Source organism: Solea solea, chromosome 11 (assembly GCF_958295425.1).
Source record: "Solea solea chromosome 11, fSolSol10.1, whole genome shotgun sequence".
NCBI classification, from domain to species: domain Eukaryota; kingdom Metazoa; phylum Chordata; class Actinopteri; order Pleuronectiformes; family Soleidae; genus Solea; species Solea solea.
In genome coordinates, this window is record NC_081144.1 from 1086953 (window position 1) to 1109720 (window position 22768).

General features: G+C 42.1%; 2 protein-coding genes across 3 annotated transcripts; both read left to right on the plus strand.

Moving 5' to 3' along the window:
• The first annotated feature begins 496 nt into the window (after nt 1–496).
• ikbkg (inhibitor of nuclear factor kappa B kinase regulatory subunit gamma) lies at nt 497–14483 on the plus strand. 2 transcript variants are annotated; one of them, XM_058643534.1, is made up of 15 exons: nt 497–851; nt 3093–3233; nt 3494–3762; nt 3945–4019; nt 4576–4761; nt 6190–6251; nt 7111–7158; nt 7974–8076; nt 8846–8961; nt 9066–9218; nt 11389–11461; nt 11562–11696; nt 11846–11982; nt 12105–12181; nt 13238–14483. In XM_058643534.1, exons 2-15 carry the CDS (start codon nt 3095–3097, stop codon nt 13384–13386), a joined length of 1722 nt encoding a protein of 573 aa, XP_058499517.1. In that variant the 5' UTR covers nt 497–851; nt 3093–3094; the 3' UTR covers nt 13387–14483. The 2 variants fall into 2 exon arrangements, with proteins under 2 accessions (XP_058499517.1, XP_058499518.1); XM_058643535.1 differs by lacking the exon at nt 7111–7158.
• Nucleotides 14484–15743: 1260 nt separating this feature from the next.
• Nucleotides 15744–22476, plus strand: sephs3 (selenophosphate synthetase 3). The gene is made up of 8 exons (XM_058644112.1): nt 15744–16104; nt 17156–17259; nt 17402–17509; nt 17596–17750; nt 19022–19112; nt 19229–19328; nt 20074–20286; nt 21315–22476. The coding sequence occupies exons 1-8, from the start codon at nt 15828–15830 to the stop codon at nt 21566–21568; spliced, it is 1302 nt and encodes a 433-aa protein (XP_058500095.1). The 5' UTR covers nt 15744–15827; the 3' UTR covers nt 21569–22476.
• Nucleotides 22477–22768: the final 292 nt, after the last annotated feature.

The following is a 22768-nucleotide window of genomic DNA, read 5'->3' on the forward strand; positions in this document are numbered from 1 at the left end:
AATTTATTATTCAATTATTAATTGATTTCTAAATTAATCATCAACTATTTTGATAATGGAATAATCGGTTTGAAGTTTTTTTTTCCATTATTAAAACAAGATTTCTGATTGTTTCATCTTAAATGTGAATATTTTCTTTGTTTCTTTGCCCCATAAAACAAAGAAATCATTCAAACTGAATAATTTTTTGTCTGTGGACAAAAACAAGACATTTGAGAGCATCGTCATTTCCAGGTCTGACAAACTCTGAACAACATTTAGTAACGTTTTATGACATGTCATGGATCACTATGATTACTTGATTAATCAAGAAGATTATCGACAGATTAATCGATTATGAACATAATCGTGAGTTGCAGCTCTAATATTATTATCATTATTATTATTATTATTATTATTATTATAATAATAACATAGCGTAGGTAAAGTTAATTGGCCATGACGTGTGTGCTCGCCTGTCAGTCTCCACGCAGGGTGACTAATCCCAGTCATTTCCTCCTGCGCTAACAACATTTACCTCGGTTTAGACTGAGTAGCTTTACTCGCCCTTTAAATATCACTGACTGGGACTGAAACTTGGTGACATTTAGCTAAACGCACTTCGGAAGACACCCACACTTGGCTGACTTTAGGTCCCGCTCAGTTTGTGTCCCTCTAAAGTCGTGGTTGCTGGTTTGCCAAATGATCCTAGCTTGTTAGCTCGTCAAGCTAAACCTGTCGCTAGCTGTGCGTGTAGCTGCTGCCTAACGTTGGCTCTCGAACGTTAGCTCTGCGCACTAACGGCTCTTATGTGAGTGACAGCTCGGCCTCCCGTTATTCTGGGCAACTGAAGCGGAATATACACATAGAGGGTAAGACAGACACAAAGTTTAATGTGTGTGTGAGTGAGAGAGGGCTTGTAGTGTTAGCTTCGATGTGTAACACAAGTCAATCAGTGCTGTAATAATTAGCAATAATTGTCGTAACATTAGCTTGACGTAACATGGAAACGTTACGTGCTTTTGAACGTAAAGTTGAGTGGTTTACTTTTATTAACTTTGCTCTAACAAATTCATATGAATCCGGGTTGCGAGCTCCTCGCCTCATGGTGCTGTGGGTGACGTAATGTTTTCCTCCTCGTCTACCGGGCTGCACCTGTGTACATAGATGGGTTTTTACAGCACACTGAAGAAGAAGGGGCTTGATTCTGACAGCTCTTCATTAGACATCCCATCATTATACAGCGTCTGTCAGGTGGCCTCACCCCATCATCATCATTTGGCACGGGACTATACTGAAAGTGAAAGCAAAGGTTGAAGGCCATGTGTCTGTATGTAATTATCACTTAAAACAATGTCATTCATGCAGCGATTACTCCCATCAGTAATATTGTAAACTGAGATTGTTAGTGTGTGTTGTCACTTGCGATTTACATACCTGAAATTACAACTTGACCTACTTATAACTAGTACCATACAGTTCATTCTGATCTGCTGAGATACTCGCTGAGATACACACATCTGAACTGACCATGTCAAATTTAAATTGCTGCCAAAACCACCAAACCTAGTCTGTTTGTGGAGGAAGACAGTAGTGTAGACAGGAAGTTGCTAACAGGACAAACAACAAACCTGTGCCAATAAAAACATAACCTGCATAGCAGAGGTTATAAAACCTTTGTAACAATATATGGTTTAACAGTATGATTCTAATTGTCGTAATGAGAGAGTTGTATACACTTATCAGCCACTTTATTGGGTACAGAAGTCACCTAACATAGTGGTAGGAATGGCATTCAGTATGGTTCTAGGCTGCTGTGAATCATAGGCTTCAAAGTTTGACTTGTCTTCTCAGGTGCCTGTCTATCATTTTGAACCAGTATGGTCTTTCTCCTCTGGCCTCTGGCCTCTGGCATCAACAAGGCATTAGTCCACCAAGAAAACTACCACTCATGGTAGAGTGTGTGAAAATCCCAGCAGATCTGCTATAATGTTATAGTGTTCCGACATTAAGCAGGTCGCATTGACCATCCCCGTCTATCCATCAATTTATCTACTGCTTTATCGTACACAGGTGGGTCGTGCGGGGTGCTGTGCCAATCTCAGCTGACGCAGAGTGATAGCTGGGGTCACACCCCAGACATTTAGCCAGTCCATCGCACATATAGAGACAAACAACCATTCACTCTCACACCTACGGTCAATTTAGAGTGTCCAATTGACCTAATCCCCATATTGCATGTTTTTGGTCTGTGGGAGGAAACCGGAGAACCTGGAGAAAACCCACGTACACATGGAGAAAACATGCAAACTCCATGCAGATTGTAACGACCACGGCTTGAACCCCGGTCTTCTTGCTGCAAAGGCAAGAGTGCTAACCACTACACCCACCATGTGGCCACATTGACCATCTCTGCATGTCTAAATGCATTGATTTGCTGCCATGTGATTGACCGATTAGATATTTGTGTTAACAAGTAAGTAAAGAGTGTGTACTGACTAGGTATGTAATAACATCAAAATCTCACTATATGATAATATTAGGGTAGTAAGTCAATTAAACGCTCAATATGTATTCCTGTATCGTGCTATAATTCCCAGTTTGATATTTATTGTAATATAATACTGCCCAACTGGCTGGCTATCAATGTCAAGCAGTAAATGAATATCCATAGATTTACTTTGGGCGGTGTGTGCTTGGTTGTTGACCCTTGTTTGCATGAGTCAACAAGAGTCTGACTGATAGATTCTGCCTTGTAAATTGTCATTACCATCCATCAAATGGCGGGAACAGATACAGAAAATGCATAAACCACAGATTAAAGACCTGCTTGATAATATCTAACACTCTCTCACTTTCTTTCTTCAACATCCATGTTCTGTTTTCCGTCACCACTAACCCCAGCAAAGCAGAAGCAGAGACAAAAATCACAAACAATGGGCTTGAACTCCAAGATGGTCACTGTAGTTGTCACTTCCCTCTTATCCACTCCACTGCAGCTGAAATAAAACTACAGATTTTTGCCTGGAAGATGTTTTTCTTGTGATATTGGGAAATTGACAAGTACATTCCTAATATGTAAGGTGTATAATAGTTTTCATGTGTTTCCATAGGAATGGTGCAACCCCAGCCTGATGGCCCACTGCAGTGGGACATGTCTGGAGAGGAGAGTGGAGGGGCCCTCAGGGTCCCACCAGAGCTGGCTTCTAATGAAGTGGTGACCAGGTTGCTGGGTGATAACCAGCAGCTTCGAGGTATGACACATTCCCATCAGCTAAGTACAGTGTATTTCAGTTCTCATTAGAAATGAGAATTTCATGTCACAGTTATCACAGTTATCCTCATCAAAATAATCACCACCACTTCAATCGTAATTTCTTTAAATCATCCTGCCTTTATTAACTGATAAAAGTCAGAAGAGCAATGTTTCATCCCCACAAACTTGGATAAGCTGCCATCTTAGATTCCCCCTTGTTTCTTTGTGACAAATCAACCTTTACCATCTTTCCTGCAGAGGCGCTGCGGCGGAGCAACCTAGCCCTGCGTCAGCGCTGCGAGGAGATGGAGGGATGGCAGCGAAGGACGAGAGAGGAAAGAGAATTTCTCAGCTCTCGTTTCCAGGAGGCCCGGGCCCTGGTGGAGAGGCTGGCCCAGGAAAACCACTCCTTAAAGGGTCTAATGAGTGGACCATCCTCCACCTCCTCTAACCACAGCTGCAGCTCCAGCCAGCCTGAAGACCTGCAAGGACGACCAGCGAGGAACGGTCCACACGATGGACCACGGGTTAGTGTGATTCACCTCGGAACATGTTTTCTTTATAATATGATATCAAGTGGTGGGTTGTATGTAATTCATGGGCCATGAGTTTGACACTCTTACCTATAGCTTTTTAACAACCCAATCAAAGCCAATGTCAGCAAGTCTGGAAAAAGCTACGTTTGAATTTTTCCTGCTGTGTCTTTCAGACTCTAGATCAGAGGGAGAGGAAGAGAGTTGAAGAGATGGATCAACACACTCAGACCACACCACCTCGCAGCCTGGTAAGACAAACGACTTCCCTTGTGGTTTTCCTCGTGACGTAATTGTTTTCATCTGACAGGTGTGTTCGTGTGTCTGTGTGTGTGTGTCTATGTGTGTGTGTCTATGTGTGTGTGTGTGTCTGTGTGTGTGTGTGTGTGATGATGATGGGTGGGGTTAAATGGCCAGGTGAGAGAGACTGCTCGCTCCCTCGTGATTCCACCAATCGGATCGCAAAGACTTAATCTATAATCACTGCACTAAGGCAGGTCAGAGTTCCTGACTTCCTACTCGGAGAGTTTCTGAACTCAAACCCTAAAAAAAAAATCTATTAACAGTCTTGACACAAGCTGTTGAATATATAATACATTTTGATGATATTCTTTTTCAAAGGAACTGCATAAAATTCCTTTGCTTTCTTAGAGTTTGGCAACGATGATGTCCACTCATTTCTCCTTCGTCACAGCCCCTCTCTGCTTCTGTAAACCTGTGTGTTCCACTTCTCTGCTTGTTGTCTGGGTTGAGCGTGTTCTGTCACTGCTGTCTCTCACATTATAAAAGAACGCCCTCTCTCCGCAGCCAGCGGAAGGTGGAAACGACTTCCTGCAGATCGTGAAGAGCCATAAAGAAAAACTGGAGGAGGGCATGAGAGAGCTGCGGAGGAAGAACGAAGAGCTGGAGAGGGAAAGAGACGAGGTGGAGAAGGATCGGGAGCGGATGCGGCGCTGCATCGACCAGCTACGAGCCAAACTGGCCCAGACACAGGTGACGGGTGGGGGGAGGAGGAGAGTGAAAACACAGCATTAAAGTTTAGGGACTCACAGGAGATTTATTGTGCTGCACATTTGAACTCCATGTGCTTCACATGAAAATAAAACATTGAAACACACAATTATAGCAAAATCCAATCCTAATAGAAACAGAAAAATGAGGCTAAAATAGAATATGATAGTGCAGCATAAAATAATGATGAGATTAAGTGCTTTAAAAAGAAAACCTCAAACATAAGCATAAAGGAATAGAAATGTTGTTAATCCTTTTAGTGATTTGAGTGACTGGAGTAATGAGCTCTGCCACAATGGTCAGAAATGAGAGGTGTGCGATATATATTGTCTACAGTAGTATCTTAATTGTTGTTTTAACGATGTGTGAAATCACAATACCGAGTATGTCGAAATCATTTAGCAAGAACCAATCAAAACACGCCTTTTTGAGAGGCCACGCATTCACTGCATGATCAAGCCTAGTAGGACAGACTGCGGCGCATGTGCATTGAGAACACATGCCGTGTCCACGCTTCACAACAACAAACTAACACAGCGGCACGTGAGACTGAAGTTAAACATGAGTGAACAAACACAAACTCTACCAGCCTCAGAATCAACGTCGTTAGATGGAATAGTTAAACGTGGATCCTCCTCACTCACATGGAGGTGGTTTGGCTTCAAAAACACTGATGTCACTCAAAAGACGCCAATCTGCAAACTATGTCGGGAAGCGGTTGCCGTCAGAGACCGCTCGACAACGCATTTGTTTCACCATCTGTGAATGAACCACCACACAGAATATGAAGAATATGAAAAGCTTCGGCAGTCAGCGGTCGACCACGAGCGGCCAGCTGAGGGACCGACAAGAAAACACACTCAGCAAACTGGCAGCAGTTAAATGTGTGTCCACATTCTCATGTTAATGCCTTGTAGTTCAAATATGATGAGTATTGTTTACATTAGTGTCAGTTTAAACTGCTCTCATGATAGTGAGATTGGTCGTTGAGTAATATTTTATAAAGTAAGTTTAAGTTATTGAATAAGACCTGTTTTTCTGGAACAAGTTGTTTTATGTTATATAATAATATTATCATTATAGTATTTTAAAGAGCAAGCTGGTACAACAGCCTTCGATGCTTTGACAAACACATTTTTGAGGATTGCAAAATATCGCCAATTATCGTTATCGGCAAAATCCCAAAAAATATCGGGATATTGATTTTCATCAATATCGCACACCCCTATCAGAAACATAGACTTAAGTGGTCTAAGTTCATTAAATTGATCCTACGTTTGCCATCATTAATGGCATCTAGTGTATATACTTGACCCTCCACATCTTACTAGCATTGATTTGGGTATTTGGGGGATAGTTCAGTGTTGTGTTTATCTGTAGTTGAACAGACTGGCATGACTGTTTTCACAGGTGAACAGTGCTGCTGAGGAGGTTGGTCAGCATCGATCTGAGGCGCAGCACTCCTCTGACTGGTATCACATGTTTACTTTTTTAATGCTTCTCTCCATGCCTCGTTCAGAGCTAACAATGCTAAACTGACATGTCTTGTGTGTCTGACTGAGTGATGTTTAAATAATCTAACAGTGATAGTTCAGGTGTGGTGTGGTTGCATCAGGTTTTGCTGACACATACTCAGCACTGCCCCCTGCTGGCCCCTGAGCCTAGAATCAGCAAAAGACAAGAGAGGGAAACAAGGCTGATTTTAGCAACTTAATAAGATGTACACCTGCTGGAGTTTGTGCAACACTCACTCTTCTGCACTAATGTCCGTAAAAGTGTTTTTTTTTTTGCTTGTGGGGGCCATAAGCTGCTGTTCTACTGTTGCCTTAGTGATGGAGGCAGCAGTGGATCAACAACTCTTTTGTGATGTGGTGTAAAATCGTATTCAAAATCGTTTATTTTATCTACTGTGGTGCAGGAGATATATTATATTATGGAGATATTTTATATTTATATTTCAGTTTTCCAGCCTAAGCTGCTTTTATAATTTTTGCCAATCACTCACACATTCAACACTTCCTGTCAAACATCTGTCATATCCATTCACACGGTGCTGACAAAGCTTTTGAGCCACTGCCGTCCCAAAAATATATCATTCCATTTTATAGGTGGGTCATTTGTTACAGTAAATGCCTCTACTCTGTTTTCAGCTCGGGCAATGCTGACTTTATGTCAGAACCTTGATACAACCACACCTACCTTTAACCTTTAATGAGTGGCATAACTGCAGATGTTTCCTCTGGCATGCTGCGTTACTCCTGCTTAACAAAAGCATCTTGTTCCTCTTCTTCTTCTTCCTCCTCCTCCTCCTCTCTCTGTTCCCTCTTCCAGCTCTAGCCTGGCTAAACTCACAGAGCAGCTTCAGGCCACACAGGGCAGGTGAGCACCACTGCTCTGTGTGGCTGTCTCTATCTCACTGTTTGCATGTTTGCTGTCTACACTTATGTCCTTTACCTCTTACTTTTGAGCCCTTTTTGGTTTTGTCTTAATTTATGGTTTACTTGTAATTATTATTAGTTACATGATTACATTATTAGTTCCAGGCAGGCTACCAAAACAGAGACCCTGATACAACACAAAGACATAGAGTGTGAAGTCACTTTATTTACTTTGTTTATTTATTTGTTTTTTGATTGTTTTCATAATTAATTAAACCTTTGATTATTTTCTAGTGTTTTTTTGCTGCAAAAAATGTTGATTGGTGTTTTCCAAAATGATAATGTTCTGAAATGTCTTGTTTTGTCCACAAACCAAAATCTATCCTTTTTTAATGATTTGTTTGTTATATGGAGCAAAAAAACAGAAAATAATCACATTTAAGATACTAAAGAAAATCAGATACTTGAAAAAGAAACACACAAATCATCTATCAAAGTAGTTTATGATTCATTTAGCAATAGATTAATCGTTGCAGCCCCATATTGTACGAGAAGTTGTTTTATTTGTGATACTTAACACATTTTGATGTTAACTATATCAAAGCTATTGAATGTAGGACTCGAGCACTGTTTTAAATTTGATAACATCTGTTTAGTGGCTACTGCTCACACTAAGATCAACTGAAGTCATCATTTATTTATTTATTTATTAATTTAGTAATGTGTAAACAGTAGACTGTATTTACTGTACGTATTGTGAAGCAGACGAAAGCCTATGTCAGTGCTGAGATGAAGGGGAAGTTGTTCTTTGTGCAGGTATCGTGAGCTGGAGGAGAAGCTCGACTTCCTGCAGAAGAGTTCAGCTCAGCGTGACAGAACTGAAGTTCTGCTCAAACAGAAGGACAAGGACTGTGCTCAGGTAAAGGCAAACTGGCATAAAGTTACACTTTTACAGTGGCTGTCCAGATTTCTGCTGCCTGATCCTTTCAGCTCAATACTCCCTTCTGGAAAGGGTAACCGGAACAAGTACGGCGGGTACAACTCGACTGTCTTTCTGAAGGTTTATTCCACATACACAGTTAACAGCAGTCAGTTAGTAGTTAGACGGTCAGTAGTTAGTTAGTTAGACAGTTATTAGTTAGTTAGACAGCATTTTGTTAGTCCGTCAGGTTGTAAAACCGACAAGTCGTACAGGTTCTGATGATAGATAGATTTACAAAGGCGCATACGAAGGTAAAATTCGTAGTTGTAGAAGCAGGCAAAGCTATTTATCTTTCATTCTATTTATCTGTTCATTGTTGTAATTGTAATCAAAGCACCGTTGCCTTTAAAGTGCATTTAAGGTGCATTGTCAAAGCCATGTTTTGTTATATATTACCTTTGTATGCGCCTTTGTAAATCTATCTATCATCAGAACCTCTACGACAACCTGACGGACTAACAAAATGCTGTCTAACTTACTAATAACTGTCTAACTAATAACTGTCTAACTACTAACTGACTGCTGCTTAATTGTGTATGTGGAATAAACCTTCAGAAAGACAGTCGAGTTGTACCCGCCGTACTTGTTCTGGTTACCCTTTCCAGAAGGGAGTATTGAGCTGAAAGGATCAGCCAGCAGAAATGTGGACAGTGGCTCTGTGGTGAACTTGGTCTAATACCTAAAATAACGTGGTGTTCTCCTGCAGATGGCCAAAGACTGTGAGTCTCTCAAAGCTCAGGCAACTTCCCTACTAGGAGAACTCAACGAGAGACAGAGCTGCCTCGAGAAAAGCGAGCACGAACGCAAGCTTTTGGAGGAAAAGTAAGCAGTCAGGTCAGCCTGAATATGTACAGAGCTCTTCTTTGCACATCAGTGGCTTACTCTCTTTATTCTGTGTGTGTGTGTGTGTGTGTGTGTGTGTGTAGACTGTGCAGTAAGCTGAAGGCCCTGCAGGTGGCAGAGCGGGAGCTGGAGCAGCAGAAGAAGCAGCATCACTTGGCCATGGACAAGCTTCTGCTGCAGACCCAGAGTCTGGAGCAGGCACTGAAGACGGAGAGACACCTGGTCACAGAAGAGAAGTGGGTTCAGCACACGCACACGCACACACACACACACACACACACACACACGTGTAACAATTATGATTTCCTGACATTTTAAAAGAAGTTCATGGGAGTTTTGTATTAGATAAGATATTGAGTCATGTGAAAACTGTTGCAGTGACTGAGGGTAAATCAAGGATTTCATCTGTCCTACTCTGGACAATCATAAGTATAGATCAGAATGCATCATCATAAAACAGCGTGATTTTGCACACACATTAATCTAATCTGGATGGATTAGAGACGGCCTGTACACAGAAGTCTCTGAGCCGCTGCAGTCTCACAGTATTTTTACACTTCAAAGCACCTACAGTGGGGCAAAAAAGTATTTAGTCAGCCACCGATTGTGCAAGTTCTCCCACTTAAAATGATGACAGAGGTCTGTAATTTTCATCATAGGTACACTTCAACTGTCAAACAATGTCAGACAAATCCTGGAAATCACTTTGTAGGATTTTTAAAGAATTTATTTGTAAATGATGGTGGAAAATAAGTATTTGGTCACCTACAAACAAGCAAGATCTCTGGCTCTCACAGACCTGTAACTTCTTCTTTAAGAAGCTCTTCTGTCCTCCACTCGTTCCCTGTATTAATGGCACCTGTTTGAACTCGTTATCTGTATAAAAGACACTTGTCCACAGCCTCAAACAGTCCGACACCAAACTCCACCATGGCCAAGACCAAAGGACACCAGGAACAAAATTGTAGACCTGCACCAGGCTGGGAAGAGTGAATCTACACTAGACGAGCAGCTTGGTGTGAATAAATCAACTGTGGGAGCAATTATTAGAAAATGGAAGACATACAAGACCATTGATAATCTCCCTCAATCTGGGGCTCCACACAAGATCTCATCCCGTGGGGTCAAAATGATCATGAGAACAGTGAGCAAAACTCCCACAACTACACGGGGGGACCTGGTGAAGGACCTGCAGAGACCTGGGACCAAAGTAACAAAGGTTACCATCAGTAACACACTACGCTGACAGGGAATCTAATCCTGCTTAAACCAGTACGTGTCCAGGCCCGTCTGAAGTTTGCCAGAGAGCATATGGATGATCCAGAAGAGGATTGGGAGAATGTCATGTGGTCACATGAAACCAAAATAGAAGTTTTTGGTACAAAGTCAACTGGTCGTGTTTGGAGGAAGAAGAATGCTGAGTTGCATCCCAAGAACACCAAACCTACTGTGAAGCTTGGGGGTGGAAACATCATGCTTTGGGGCTGTTTTTTTGCAAAGGGGACAGGACGACTGATCCGTGTTAAGGAAACAATGAATGGAGCCACGTATCGTGAGATTTTGAGCCAAAACCTCCTTCAATCAGTGAGAGCATTGAAGATGAAACGTGGCTGGGTTTTCCAGCATGACAATGACCCCAAACACACCGCCCGGGCAACAAAGGAGTGGCTCCGTAAGAAGCATTTCAAAGTCCTGGAGTGGCCTAGCCAGTCTCCAGACCTCAACCCTGTGGAGTTGAAAGTCTGTGTTGCCCGGCGACAGCCCCAAAACATCACTGATCTAGAGGAGATCTGCCTGGAGGAATGGGCCAAAATACCAGCTACAGTGTGTGCAAACCTGGTGAAGACCTACATTAAAGGTTTGACCTCTGTCATTGCCAACAAAGGTTATATTACAAATTATTGAGTTGAACTTTTGTTATTGACCAAATACTTATTTTCCACCATCATTTACTAATAAATTCTTTACAAATCCTACAATGTGATTTGCAGGATTCTGTCTCTCACAGTTGAAGTGAATGATGACAATTACAGACCTCTGTCATCATTTTAAGTGGGAGAACTTGCACAGTCGGTGGCTGACTAAACACTTGTTTGCCCCACTGTGTGTATGTTGATTTATTTGTAGCTACTGTCCTAGTAGTGACACTGATCCACAGACGTTTTCTAAACCCTTATTTCATGTAGTGAGTAGAGCTTTGATTCCCTCATCGTCTCTTGACTCTTGCTCTCTCTGTCACTGTTTCTTGTATTTTCTGGATGTGTTCCGATAAAGTGCTTGAGAGACAATCGAATGGTGGCCAAAGACTTTTGCACTGTATTGTAAATGTGGTGTTGACTGTTGTCAGTGTGACAACTCGTGCTGCTGGGTTTCCTTTTAAATTTCAAATGTTCTCTTTCTTCTCAGGAAAAAACTGACTCAGCTGCAGCACGCCTACACGTGCCTCTTCAGAGACTACGATTCTAAACTGAAGAGTGAGGTAAAAAACACATTTGAACATCTGTTCCACGTCACAAGAATAGCTCTTTGTTTAAAGCTGTGTGTTCACGGGTGTGTGTGTGTGTGTGTTTGTCTTCTAGGGAGGAGATCTGTCCATCCGACTAGATGAGGCGGAGCGAGCGCTCGCCCTGAAGCAGGATCTGATCGATAAACTGAAGGAAGAGGTGGAGCAACAGAAAGGTTCACTGGAGACTGTTCCTGTCCTCACTGCTCAGGTAGAATCACACCACGGTTCAGCAGCCTGTGACTGTTACAATGTTATCCATACAAGCAGAAACACACACATCGTAGTAAATATTATGCCGTTAATTCATTTTAATCACAATATAACAATGACAATACTACTCTGTGTGTGTTTGCTCAGGCTGAAATCTACAAGGCAGATTTCTTAGCAGAACGAGAAGCAAGAGAGAAGCTGAACCAGAAGAAGGAGGAGCTGCAGGACCAGCTGACGCAGGCCGTGGCTGAGATCGACCGGCTCAAACAGGAAGCAGCGTCACGGTAAAATAAAATCCCAACGCAGAGTGTTTTGTTTTTGCCCTGAGAGAGATGACAATGAGCTTCTGTTCAGGCAGAGAAGCAGTAAATATTTCAAATGAAAGTTTCTTTGTTCATCTCTGTAGTGCACGCATGGAGCAAATGAAGAAGAGGCACATGGAAGATTTTCCACCACGGGCTCCTCACATTCCTCCTCCACAAGGTACACACACACACACACACACACACACACAGGTTTTCTCCTCAGGGAAACATTGACTTTCCATTCATTTGCACAGTGTAAACAAAGCGTTCTCCCTAACCTGAGCCATAACCATTTAATGCCCAACACTAACCGTAACCTAAACACAATTCAAAGGTCAGTGTTTATGGCAGAAGAATTTGGATTTGTGGGCAAAACAAAGACATTTTAAATAATCAGCTAATGAGTTAATTATGGAGATAATTGTTAGTTAGTAGGGGGCATAGGTTTGGTTACAAGACTGACTGGTGGGGGCTCGCTCTCCTCTCACAGCATTTGCACACACGTACACATTGCCCCGTTTCTAATATTGGTAGGGAGACAACCTGACTTTCTCCAAATAATGGTGAGGACATACACAAACCTAAACTCAAGTTGACTCAACAAACATTTCAGATCGATAATCCACAGGCCGATCATCCAAATTTAGCCAGTTTCGGATAATCACCAATAATCAGTTTAAGTGTGGAATACAGAACTCTCCCTGTACAATCTTTTTCTTTTCTTGTCCTTTTAAAGTTTTCCTTAAACACTGCATCGTTTCAAGAATTGTCTTCATACACAGGAAAGGCGACGTATGCCTGTATGTGGTGCTTGTTGTAAAGCTGCCACGGAACTACACCAAAAACAGAAGATGTTGAGCCACTGTCTACAAACTCCATAATCATCATTTTTCCAAAGTTGTGTGTTCGTTGTATACATGATTATTGTCACTGTGGGACATACATATTCTCCTGAACTAAACCTAGAAGTAAGCCGTTTCTTTTTGCTGCTTGAGTTTGAATCAGTGTTGTTTTTGGCAGCATTTTAGATTTAGTCTTAGTTTTAGTCTTTTGGACTAAAATGCTTATTAGTTTGAGTCAGATTTTAATCATTTCTATATGTGACGCGAAATAATTTCGTCAACGATGACGGAATTATGGTTTGAATAATTAAAACCCATGACCTTTAGATTGGTAAGCTACTGTATTGCCTGTCATGCACTGAAACAGTTTTTGTTCCTTTCTTTTGCCTCAGGTGTATTCCCGGGTCCAGCTTTTAACACGGCACCTCCCGCGCCCTCAGCCGGAGCCGAGGAGCTGCCGGATTTATGTTGTCCCAAGTGCCATTACCAGGCTCCAGACATGGACACCCTGCAGATACACGTCATGGACTGTATACAGTAACGCAGTGACGTCGACACATGCGAGATACTGCAGTATATTTACATATTTGACATACAGCATGTCCAGTTCTGGACACAGACTGGGGGAAACATGTTTGGTAGTTGCACCTTACTTTCCACACGTGTATACAGTAATACACCAAATTAAATGTTGAATATTATTGGAATCAAGACAAGTGGCAATCAGACGACAGTGTGAAACGAGAAGAGAATCGGTCGTAGAAACTGCTCCACTGACTCAGTTTCTGCTGTAGCTTTTCATTCCTCTACCTGTACTTTTATTTGTCCCCTGCTTCACTTCTGTCACTTCTCCTTTTCCTTCCCACGCCTCTCGCCTCACGGTGCGTTCCATTTTACGTCAGAGTCGGGACTGGACGTGAAGTGAAAGTCGGGGGGAATCATGATATTCAGGCCGCCTGAACTTTCTGAGTTTCCGACTAGAACTGGAACGCACCGTTGGAAGGCACACTTGACACACTTCTCTATCAGTGTTTCACTCCTGTGGTGCTGTGGAATCTGAGGTGACTGACTACATCCCAGGGAACTCATTGTTCCCATGTAGACTATGACTGCTTCATCCATGTTTGTATACATTAGTAATCATTGAGCCTCGAAAAGTGATGATATTACCCACACCAAAAAAAAGGTCTCAATTCACAGGGGAACTTTATCCCAGGGAGAGAAGAAGAAGAAGAAGAAACACATGATAATGTGAATAACTTGAGATGAGATAATACAGAATATTTAAATATGTTTTGGTAATAAATGTTGCTCGTCTACATTACCTCAAAACATGTATTATTATGTATTAGAGATGGATTTACTCTTATTAAAAAAAGTAGCCATTCTCTGTGTTCTGTGCCTGTGTACGCCTTCGACCCTTTTAGACAGCTCCACTGCTTCCCTGTCTCTCTCTTTCTGTCTTATCTTTACCTGTGGCGCTATTTATATTTCTGAATGTACGCACATAACGGTAGCTGTTCCTTCACAGTTTGTGTGAAATAGTGTCTGTAATCGCATCTATAATTGCATCATTCAGTGCAAGGAATATTGTTTTGAAACTGTTGAAGATTTACCAAATAAATCAGTCATCCATCAGCTGCCCTCTGTGTGTGTCCTCTCTGTCTTGTGTGAGAACATGTGGATTAAAGCACTTGATGAGTTCATAATAATTTTAATTTTTATCACAGGATCAATAGCTCAATTATCCCAGAGAATAAAAGGGTTAATTGATTACTATAGAGCCTGCAGCAATGGCTATGAGTACATAGCAGGGTTGTTGGGGCCCTGCCTGGTGACCCAAACATTAGACTGGGTCCCTGAAAAATGTTTGATTAAATTAAATAATTAAATTGTGGATTTCATTCTACAGTTCTGCTTTGTATGGATAAATATGTTTTAATCTTTTTACTGTTACTATTGGACTGAGTTTGTTAGTGGTTGTAAACTGCTCTCTCCCTGCACCAAAGTCCATGGAGTAAAGAATAGATCTTATGTTAGGGCTCACACAGGAGTCCTTAATCCACTCACTAAAGAGGCAGCAGTAAACCAGATTTTATCTATGAAGATGTGTTTCTGTTTGTCAGCAGTTTACAAAGGTCCGTTTGTAGTCGTAACAGGCTGTGTAATAGTAAAATAAAGCAGACGTTATATATAATTTTATAGTTTATAACTAACAAAAGCACAATGGCTAATTACTTTTGGATAAATGTGTAACTGACAGTTATTTCACTGTGAGGAAATGCCAGCCTTCTTTGTGAAATAACGACACAGGTTACTCAACTGCCCAACTTCCGTTTTTCAAAATACAGTGTTACTCAAGATCGTTACAATTTCATAATTTCAATGTAATGTAATGTAATCATTCGTTATTTTCATTAGTCTGTTTTTGTTATTTAGAGATTAATGTTGCATCTTAAAAAATTTCTTTTTATCAACTATGTGCTGCTACATACCATAATAAACACTTGTCATGAATATTGTTATATTATTGTGATCCAATATGTGAGTTCAAGACACGCGTGCTTAACAAAGATAAAAAAATAAACATCTTATGGCAAGAATTATTTATTCATCATAATAATAAAAATAATAATAATAGTAATAGTAATAATAAATAGTTATGACAAGTCTATATATAGGGATGGTGTAAATTATATTATTATTCTATTAATAATAATGAAAAGTGTAATATTTGGGTTAAAATGTGCTATAATAATATATTTAGCACATTTAGATACATTTGGGTATATTGACTGTATTAATTGACTGAAATGCTGAATTAAAGTAATTTTTAGTTTTATTGTGAAAATTCCAACAGGAAGTGGTGTGGTGAAACGCGTTGCTAACTTAACCAGAGTCTTGTTGGACACGCGCTCCATTCATCCCCCGCGTCTGTATTGACCGGTCACCGTTTCGCGGTGGTCTCTGTCTCCAGGCACCATGTCAGACTCGACTCCCCCGCCTCCCTCGGCTGAGGCTGGGAGAACCGAGGCGTGTTTCCCCCTTGGATACAAACCGTTTAAACCCGAGGAGCACGGCCTGGAGCGCGGGTTCCGTCTCACGTCGTTTTCGGACCTGAAGGGATGAGGCTGCAAAGTCCCGCAGGAGGCTCTGCTCAAACTCCTGGCGGGACTGGAGCCGGACCGGGGCGACGCGACGGAGAAGGCCGGAGACCAAGCACCGGACTTCGGCCAACAGTTGTCCGGCCCTCGACTCGGTAAGAGGACAGTTAGCACTTTAGGTCCCGATAGCTAGCGGCTAAGCAGCCTAGCTTGTGTGAAGTAATTGCCGCTTATTTGACAGGTTGACAGCTTTCACCGCGAGCATTAACGCACTTTTATTTCTTTTTAAACACCTTCAATATGTTAAATACGTCAACATATTAACCACATGCTATACTAACGAGCCTATGAGCTACACAGTAGATGTTTATAACAGTTAATAGCTTGTTCGCTCTGTGAGTTGATTAATTACGAGAGTGTAAGCATGATTCAGCAGAAATCATTTGATGGGGCTTTGGGGTCAAAGGTCGTGTTCGTGACCCAGTGGCTTTTATTCTTGTAAATGAGTGGTCACGAGCTCGAGTGAAGAGTTTAATGTGTGTACAGCTGAAGACTAACAGAGACTCATTTACATATCTATATCTGTCTTTATTTCTTTTTTACTGATTGTTGCTTTTGTTTCTCTATCTGATGAAATACACATAACTGCTTAATACTCTTACTTTTTACTGATTGTTTAATTATTACTTGTATATATAAAAAATGCTAATCAGGGACGTAGTCTGGTCAGGAGTGAACTGTTTCAGTTTAAATGATATCAATACATTCCATCCTGATGTCATAATATCAATATTTGTGATTCTATTTCACAGGATTTTAAAATAGTGTTTTGTTTTGATAAGGAATGATGCATTGCTCACTATGAAATCATATTTAAATTTAATAACATGCATACATACCTCATTATTACTCAATAATACTAAGTGGGTGGGCCGCGTGAAATTGCTTAGAGGGCCGCATGTGGCCCACAGGCCGCAAGTTTGAGACCGCTCCCTTAATGTCACTTTTTTTGTGCCCGATACCGAAATCACAACCTTGAATATCTACTGATACCAAAAATGACTCGGTTGATTTTTAGGGACGAGACCATATGATACTTTAGAATTGGTTCCAGTCTAATGAGCTGTCTCAAAAAGGTTGTCTTCAAAGAGACGGAGTCTGGATAGTGGGTCACCATCTAGTGACCTCTGGTGTTCATGTGTGCAGGTGTAGGCATGGACTGCTGTGTTATTCCCCTGAGACATGGAGGACTCTCACTGGTCCAGACCACAGACTTCTTCTACCCACTGGTGGAGGATCCTTACATGATGGTCAGTGACTGTTCACCTCAATGCATCACCATTGATGTGCAAAGTCCTTTTATACATAATCATTTACCTCTGTTTTCTGTCTGTCCCCCTGTCTGTCTGTCTGTCTGTCTGTCTGTCTGCGTCCTGGCCGCCTGTCTTTCAGGGCAAGATAGCGTGTGCCAACGTCCTCAGTGACCTCTACGCCATGGGCATCACAGAGTGTGACAACATGCTGATGCTGCTGAGCGTCAGCCAGAAGATGAATGAGAAGGTAAAGTGTGCGCTGTGTTTGTTCAACGTGTTGACTTTTATTGTAGATATTGACTCCACCTCTCTGGGTCTCCTGTCGTCCCTCAGGACCGTGAGAAGGTGATGCCACTGGTGATTCAAGGGTTCCGTGATGCAGCAGAGGAGGGCGGGACGTCTGTGACAGGGGGACAGACGGTGATCAACCCCTGGATCATAGTAGGGGGAGTAGCATCAGTCGTCTGCAAGCCTGACGACTTCATCATGTGAGTCTCACACACACAGGATACCATGACTTCAGAGGACATTACATTGATTTACAGTCATTTCTTACTCTAACCATAACCACAACTACTACTGTCCTAAACCTAACCCTAACCTCATCCTAACCATACAACATGTCATAAGTTGCGGCGATGGTGACTCAGTGGTCGAGTGAGGTGTCTTTCAACTGGAACGCTGTGGGTTTGATTCCCTGCCCAGCTAGTCTAGGAGCAGTCATCAAGACTAGGAAAGCAGCACTATATAAATAAATAAATATAATTAAAGTTATAGGAAGACAAGCCCACATAATGTGCTGTGTAAACTTCAGCTGCAACAATTATTTGTCAGCTATTTTGATGTCGGCTTTTTGAGCTTCTTAAATGGGACTATTTTCTAGATTTTTTTTGCTCCATAGAACAAATAAATCATCAAAAAATGGTTCATTTTGTGGACAAAATAAGACCTTCAGAACATCATCATTTTCAGGTTTGGGATACACTGATCAACATTTTCTGACATTTAATGGACCAAACAAGTACTGGATTAATCAAGAAATAATCGACAGATTAATTGATGATGGGAAATCGTAACAAAACAAAAGTCGTTTGTTAATCCGTCCTTTCTTCAACACTCTGGCACTGTCTAAATTTCAGGCCACTAATAGGCAGACTTGAGTCCAGATAGGATGGCATCTGGGTCTGGATCCAGACCATGTCTGGCTATTAGTGGCAATGCCAGAGTGTTGAGACGGATGGATTAGATGGATTATTTAATCTGTTTACCCTAAAATGCAGCTAAAACCATAAATCACTGGTAACTGCCACGTTTTTAATGGAGCATTTGTATTTTAACTGGTGCCATTTGTTTTCAATCTTATGTCTCTAGAGGTTCAGGAAATACAGACGAATAACATGCTGTGTAAAATGACCGAGTGGTGACATTCATGCAGTCATATTAGTGACTTTTTTGGGCCATACTGGACACATGAGTGTGGTCATGACTTACGATTTCAACAGCTGAAATTGGGATTGATCTCTCACCTGTTTTTACCACAAACCACTCATGTTTCATTACAACATAAACGGAGAAAACCATCAAGTTTCACCACAGTTTCAGTGTTGCATGACAAATACAGGACTACGCCTCTTTATTCATTGACATTCATAGAGTTTGACTGCAGTAAAATACTCATTTCATACAATATGTTAAAGAATATTCAACATAATAGGATAATAACACGACTTTCTGTTTGTTTGTTTGTTTGTTTTTCCAGGCCAGACGGTGCCGTGCCAGGTGACGTCTTGGTCCTCACTAAACCTCTGGGTACACAGGTGGCTGTGAACGCTCACCAGTGGCTCGAGCAGGTCGGCTGTTCACAGTAACACTCTGTCCTCCTCCTCCTCCTCCTCCTCCTCCTCCTCCTCATGTAGATACTGACGTTCTCCTTCTCTGTCCCTGTTTTCATGTACGTCTCAAAAAGCCTGAAAGGTGGAACAAGATCAAGCTAGTTGTCACCAAAGAGGACGTAAAGGAGGCCTATCAGGAAGCCATGTTCTCCATGGCATCACTAAACCGCACAGGTGAACTAGATGCTCTGCACATGTGTTTGTCATTTCATGTACAGGTGACATGTTAGAGCTGCTTGTGGATGATGAAAGCTTCACATTATATCACAATAATTCATAAAGGTATTTTGGCCCCTTAAAAGTTTCACTTACAGCCCCGCTCACAGCTCACTATTAACCGTCTCAGTAACTCATGCAACCTCACTTCAGACTCTTGAACTTTTGTTTGTGTGTCTGTCTCACATGGACATGTGGTAAAGTTAAATGGTCCGCCTCCCTCTCGGCCTGCACCTGTATTTGTCTACAGTTGTTCCACGTTGGGGCCACACGGTGGTGTATTGGTTAGCACTCTTGCCTTGCAGCGAGAAGACCCGGGTTCGAGCCCCTGTTGGAACTAGGGCCTTTCTGCATGGAGTTTGCATGTTCTCCCCGTGTGTGCGTGGGTTCTCTCCGGGTTCTCCGGCTTCCTCCCACAGTCCAAAAACATGCAATGTGGGGATTAGGTAAAATGGACACTCTAAATTGACCATAGGAGTGAGTGTGAGAGTGAATGGTTGTTTGTCTCTATCTGTGTGTGTGTGTGTGTGTGTGTGTGTGGCCCTGTGATGGACTGGCCCACTGTCCAGGGTGTACCCCGCCTATCGCCCGATGTAGCTGTGATTGGCACAGCACCCCCCGCGACCCTCTGGCAGAGGATAAAGCGGTAGATGATGACTGACTGACTGACTGTTCCACGTTGTTTTCATGTCTGCGTCTCCAGCGGCAGGTCTAATGCACAAGTTCCAGGCCCACGCCGCAACAGACGTGACGGGTTTCGGGTTGTTGGGACACGCCAACAACCTGGCACAGCAGCAACAGAGCGAGGTCTCCTTTGTCATCCACAACCTACCAATCATCGCCAAGATGGCTGCTGTCAGTAAAGCCTGCGGGAACCTGTTCAACCTGATCCAGGGAACCTCAGCAGAAACGTCAGGTATGTACATTGTCTTCTGGTCTGTGAAATACAACATGCTTGTATTTATAATCTGCTGTCAGCCGCCTGATCACTGAGATCCTCCAGCATGATCATAAGACCAAAATACAGACTCATATCTGTGCCTGAGGGTCTTTGTTGGCTGGGTTTCATATTTTAAAACACCAACTAGAAGTCCCTTTTATTAGATGGGTTAGGGTTTTTATCTATATTTCCATGTTTTTGATTTGACTACTTGAATGATTTAAACAGTTTTTTTGTTGTTTTTTTTTAATTGTACACCATCGTGAAACTCCTTCACAATTTTTCTTGCTTAATTGACACCAAACTTGCTCTAAAATATGTGCCCTAACTCAGGATGGGCATATACAAGGTTTCTTGTGATTATGATAAAAACTGACTCAAACCCAGATCCCAAGGACAATCACTTGTCCAGATCAAATCAATAAAAGCAGCTCTCACAAGTTGCCCTCCCATCTTAAGCTGTGTGGGCACGTTCAGTCCTTGAATTTGGGAGAATTGGTCCTGGAAAGTTCTTGAATTTGATGTCAACCAAGGTGTGGGAACCCTGCACATTTCTCTGTTCATGCGTTGGAGTTTTTAAACATTTTAAACCAAGCGTTTCGATGACGACACGTTGGCACAAACGCACTGTGCGTTACTGTAGTTACGCACTGGAAAGATTCCAACGGTTTCTGAAAGCTGAGGTTATTACGGTGATTTCACTCACGCTGTCTCAGGAAGCCAGAGACAAAGAGACACTGTTCAAATCTGTAGTTCACGTAAGACTGCAGTGTTCTTCTAAATAAACCTTTCAATTGTTATAAAACAGTATTTTTTTAGTTATTCTGGAAAAATGGCCAAAAGCACTTAGTTACAGGACATTCTCTGGTCCTTTTTATGGTTAAAATAAGCAAAAAAAACAAAAGTCCAGGCAGACATTTAGAGGATTAGGTGTCTAAGCAAGAATAGTATAGTATTAGCAGTGAATTCTGTCCCCTGATCCCTCGTCGTCTCCGTCCCTCCAGGTGGACTGCTGGTATGTCTGCCTAGAGAGCAGGCGGCCAAGTTCTGCTCGGAGATGAAGAGCCACAGCTCTGGACCTGGGGGCCCCGGAGTGGCGGGCGGTGCGTGGATAATTGGAATCGTGGAGAAAGGCGACCGACGCGCTCGCATCATCGATAAGCCGCGCATTATCGAGGTGCCGCCACGAGGGAGCCAGGCGGCAAATCAGGACAACAGCTCCAGCAGCCCGGCTGTTCCCAGCCCCAATCTGTCATAGACACTGCTTGTGTGTGTGTGTGTGTGTGTGTGTGTGTGTGTGTGTGTGTGTGTGTGTGTGTGTGTGTGTGTGTGTGTGTGTGTGTGTGTGTGTGTGTGTGTGTGTGTGTGTGTGTGTGCGTGTGCGTGCGCGATGATCTTGCTGTCCATCTCGTCCCCCTCTTCAGTCAAACTGCTGAAAACACACCGATCGCTGTCTTGTTCTTCAGTGGGAGAAGAAATGGACGACAGACTCTGGAGCTACGGGAGTGGGAGAAAGAACTTTTAACTAATTTCAGATCTCAATCAGGGTGTTATGCGGTTTTTTTTCTAACTTCCCCTTTCTCCTTTCAATCACATGTGATTCACTGATTTCAAATAATTTATGATTGCAAAAAAAGAAAGGAAATAAGATTCTGGATCTTGCTAAATTCAGCGTGTGAGTGTGTGTGTGTGTGTGTGTGTTGGTTATCATGATGTGACGGGGCTCGCTGTACTGTGTGAAAGTGGAGCAGAAGTTTTCTTGACTTTTTTTGGAGAAGTGGATGATGTGAATGTGTCTGATGTTGGTGAATGTATCATGTGGAAAACAAACAAACAAACAAACAACAAACAAACAAACATCGTTGGTCTTCGGTACCCGGCTCTGCCCCGTGCAGCTCCGAGGAAGGCTTGAGCAGCTTCCGTTGGAGCCACTGGGCGGCGCTCGGAGTGTCCGAATGTCTGTGTCAGCTGATTGGCCGTGAACCACAAGTCCCTCCGCCCCTTTTTCCTTATTTATGAAGCTCCGCCTTTTAAACCCCGGCCAGTGGGGAGAGGTGGAGCGGATGTTCTGTGTCTGGATCGGGGTCCGGGACATGTTGGCGGTTTGAAGCTGCATTTGTATATTTTTCCCTTTTCACAATAAATAAAAACCATCATCAACTCAGACTGAAACATGTGATTATTCATTATTATTTTAAGTGATAAAAATGTGCTCTCTTTGACTTTTAATCTTGTTAAATGTGAATATTTTTCTGGTTTCTTTGCTCCATATAACAAAGGAATCATTGAAATGTAATTAACATTGCAAATGATTCAGAAAATAGTTAACAGATTCATCGTATATGGTTAGTTTCAACCTGTACCTAAAGGAAACTAAACCTAAAGTGTATTTATTGTAGCATAAACTTACCCACTGCCATTTAGTTTTTAAAAACCTGTAGAAATAGGAAAAACCTTT

Bases quoted from the DNA above. Each gene is read 5' to 3' on its own strand.
- ikbkg (XM_058643534.1), top strand. From the start codon at position 3,095: ATGGTGCAACCCCAGCCTGATGGCCCACTGCAGTGGGACATGTCTGGA. The intron at 3,234-3,493 runs GTATGACACATT...TCTTTCCTGCAG, and splicing joins TGATAACCAGCAGCTTCGAG to AGGCGCTGCGGCGGAGCAAC. The intron at 9,219-11,388 runs GTGGGTTCAGCA...CTTTCTTCTCAG, and splicing joins CACCTGGTCACAGAAGAGAA to GAAAAAACTGACTCAGCTGC.